At 35.2% G+C, this 3095-nt stretch overlaps 1 protein-coding gene across 1 annotated transcript in view; it reads left to right on the forward strand.

Moving 5' to 3' along the window:
* Positions 1-3095, forward strand: part of LOC135223450 (esterase E4-like) — a 22204-nt gene extending 19109 nt beyond the window's left edge. Inside the window, exons 11-13 of the mRNA XM_064261852.1 lie at positions 1155-1382; positions 2028-2163; positions 2391-3095. Coding sequence (XP_064117922.1) covers positions 1155-1382; positions 2028-2163; positions 2391-2531 — 505 coding nt within the window. The 3' untranslated portion in view covers positions 2532-3095. The remainder of the gene's footprint in view (positions 1-1154; positions 1383-2027; positions 2164-2390) is intronic.

A 3095-nucleotide genomic window follows, 5' to 3' on the forward strand; every position in this document is an offset into this window, starting at 1 on the left:
GGAGGGGAAAAAAGTTGCCTACAGACGTTCATTTCAATCTATTGAAATCGTAAGGAGTTATTCTCTCTCTCTCTCTCTCTCTCTCTCTCTCTCTCTCTCTCTCTCTCTCTCTCTCTCTCTCTCTCTCTCTCTCTGCTATTGGCTGTTTATATATTTCTAAAGGTAAAATGTTTAAGATGACTTTAAAATGATATTAATAATACCAATTCAATGATATATTTGATGTAGGATAATACTTTAAGTAGACATTTGGTATTTGTGATTTCACATACAATTGTTTCCCTTGTAAAAAGAAAATGAATGTCTCAAATAGTAACAGTATGAAAGAAAACGTGCATGACTGAATACTTATGGAGGGGACTGAATTATTTTCACATACGTAACTAAGTCATGCAGTACGTATATAGTATGTATTTATGTATAACCATAAAATGTAAGATTTACTTTAAAACAGTATTAATAATATTTCAAAGATTAATATGAACCATAATAGGATATTTTATGTATATTTGATGAAGGATGGTCTTTTTAGGGATACTTTGGTGTTTGCATGTTCAGGATAAGAGTTTATGAGCATTTTTAGAGGGGGGTTCCAAACATTCGCGGATTCTAACTATTCGCGGCGGGTCTGGTACGCATCCCCCGCGAATACGGGGGCACACTGTGTGTGTGTATATATATATATATATATATATATATATATATATATATATATATATATATATATATATATATATATATATATCTGCAATGCATTTACTTGAAATTCAAGCTTCCAAAGAATGTTGGTTTCAACCTCCCACCACAGACCCCACACTGCAGCAATAACTGATCATGATACAGGGCTAGTGATTTTTTGTCACCCTGGGCGGACACGTGATCATCTAAGTGGTATACCACGACAGTAAACACTATACCAGCAGATCAGATATATTTGTATTTATATATAAAAATATATGTGTACGAGTGTGTATGTAGATGTGTGCAAATATATAAGTTAAGACAACAGCTGACTCAGTTAGAGAAATCTTCCCAGTAAAAGAGTAAAATAAATTCTCTTATGCATTATGAAGTGATCTCTTCCATCGCCCGCAGCAATAAACGAATCATGAATGGGAAGTTAACTGATTCTGTCTCGTTCTCGCTTTCGACAGTTCTGTCATGACTCACCATGACCCCAACACTCCAACATGGTCAGGATCCCTATATAAGAAACTGAAGAAGATGGGAATCAAGACATCGGCTCTTGACACATTTGTGTCCCATGGTGATGACCTCCTTTACCTCTTTGATTTTCCTTACGTCCTCAAGGAAGAGTCCAGCAGAGATCAGAGGGTGGGCCAGATGATTCTCCAGATGTGGGCCAATTTCATCATCACTGGGTGAGTTTTGGGCCCTTTTATTTTTCAATCTTGTAGTCTTAAATCTGCATATGTCTCCCTCTCTGCTTTCACATGTGGAAAGTTATGCTTTGTGAAAGCTTACTTGTTAAGTAAGGTATTGGACTTTTTTCATGCTGCATGTAAATATATACACATTATGAATAATAATAATAATAACCACAGTGCAACTAAATTTATTGTGTAGGGTAATACAATATTCAAATTTAAAAATATAGATAGGAACTTTTGAGGGTTTGTTAAACTCATTTCCAACCAGAAATGAAAATTCTACAATCAATCTACTTAGGTAAGTGAACTGTAAATAAGTCTGTATTGAATGCTGTGTGATTAGAAGTAGTAAGAAGTACAAGTTGGTAGAAGTAGTAAGAATGGTCATTATAACAGACATAGAAGTTTCATCAGATTTAGAATGTTTGGTTAGTGGAGTTATATTGGCTTTATTTACTTTTGGACCATCTTCTTTTGTGGGAAAAGACCGTACGCCAACAAAATCAAGACTTCAAAATCTTCGCACTCCTTGACATATGAAAATAAGAAATGCTCTTGACTCTTAACTGCCAGCGGCATACATAAATTGAAATATCTTTTTTACACCCGTTATTCATGAGAAGTTTTTTCCCCCAGAAATCCTCAAGAAGACTTGGGTCGATTTTATTTGGGGGACATTCCAAAATGGGAACCTGTTGTACCTCACCAGCCTGTTGGCTACTACGAGATAGCTGTTGAACCCTCCATGGTACATAGGCCCTTTAATGTGAAGGTAAGTTATGCAATTTTAGAAATTGATGGTAAATAAATATATGTTTCCTCATTATACTGATGTCTTTTTAAACAACTTCATCAATCATCATATGTTGAATCCTTGTGATGATTTTGTCTCCTGTGTAAAGAAAACAAGAAAGATAATTTTGTTTCTACAGAAAGTGAATGAGTTTAGGAATAAATTCGAGGATCAGTAAGAAGAATAAAAAATTGTTTTATTCACAGGAACTAAACTTCTGGAGGAATATAGTGCCAAATCCAGATTTACGGCATGGCTTTCGCGCGAGTCAGATTCTGCCAGATGTCAACAAACAAACCATTATGGGTGAATGCCGATCCAACGAGCATTGTGATCTGTCGCCTTAAGAGATCTGTCTTTATGGTTGTTTATATTATCGTATTCTGCCAACAGCAACAAGAAGAATCCATTTCAAAATAACGCACTACCATCTCTAACAATTTATAGATTAGTCGATATTCTTATGTAAGGATTCCTTGAGACTTGAGTTTTCTTCCTGTGAAAGAAATCGCCTCCTTTAATTCCCTTATACATTACTCGTAATTAAAGCAAACGTATTTGCCGTAAACAATTCTTTTTATAAAGATTTTCAGTACAAGGTGATATTCAATACCATGTGCATGAATAGAATAGCTCAGTGACACTAATAAATTTTACAACAGAATATTAGAGTTAAGATTTTGGTGAACTGCACTCACAGACATTAAAATGAAGGAAAGTAAAATTTTTAAGGCACTCTTTCTCTGGAAGGTCTAAGCATCATTCTTGGATTAATAGCTAGATTGTAGTAACCAATAGGATGGCGGGGCTGAAGTGGTTCTCATTTCAGAATACCGGTTTTGCTGTAGTTCTCCAGGCCATCTTGTGGATCCCTGGGTTTTAGGAAACAAGAATAAAAGGAAAATTGGTCA

The sequence above is a fragment of the Macrobrachium nipponense genome, chromosome 10 (assembly GCF_015104395.2).
Source record: "Macrobrachium nipponense isolate FS-2020 chromosome 10, ASM1510439v2, whole genome shotgun sequence".
Classification (NCBI taxonomy): Eukaryota; Metazoa; Arthropoda; class Malacostraca; order Decapoda; family Palaemonidae; genus Macrobrachium; species Macrobrachium nipponense.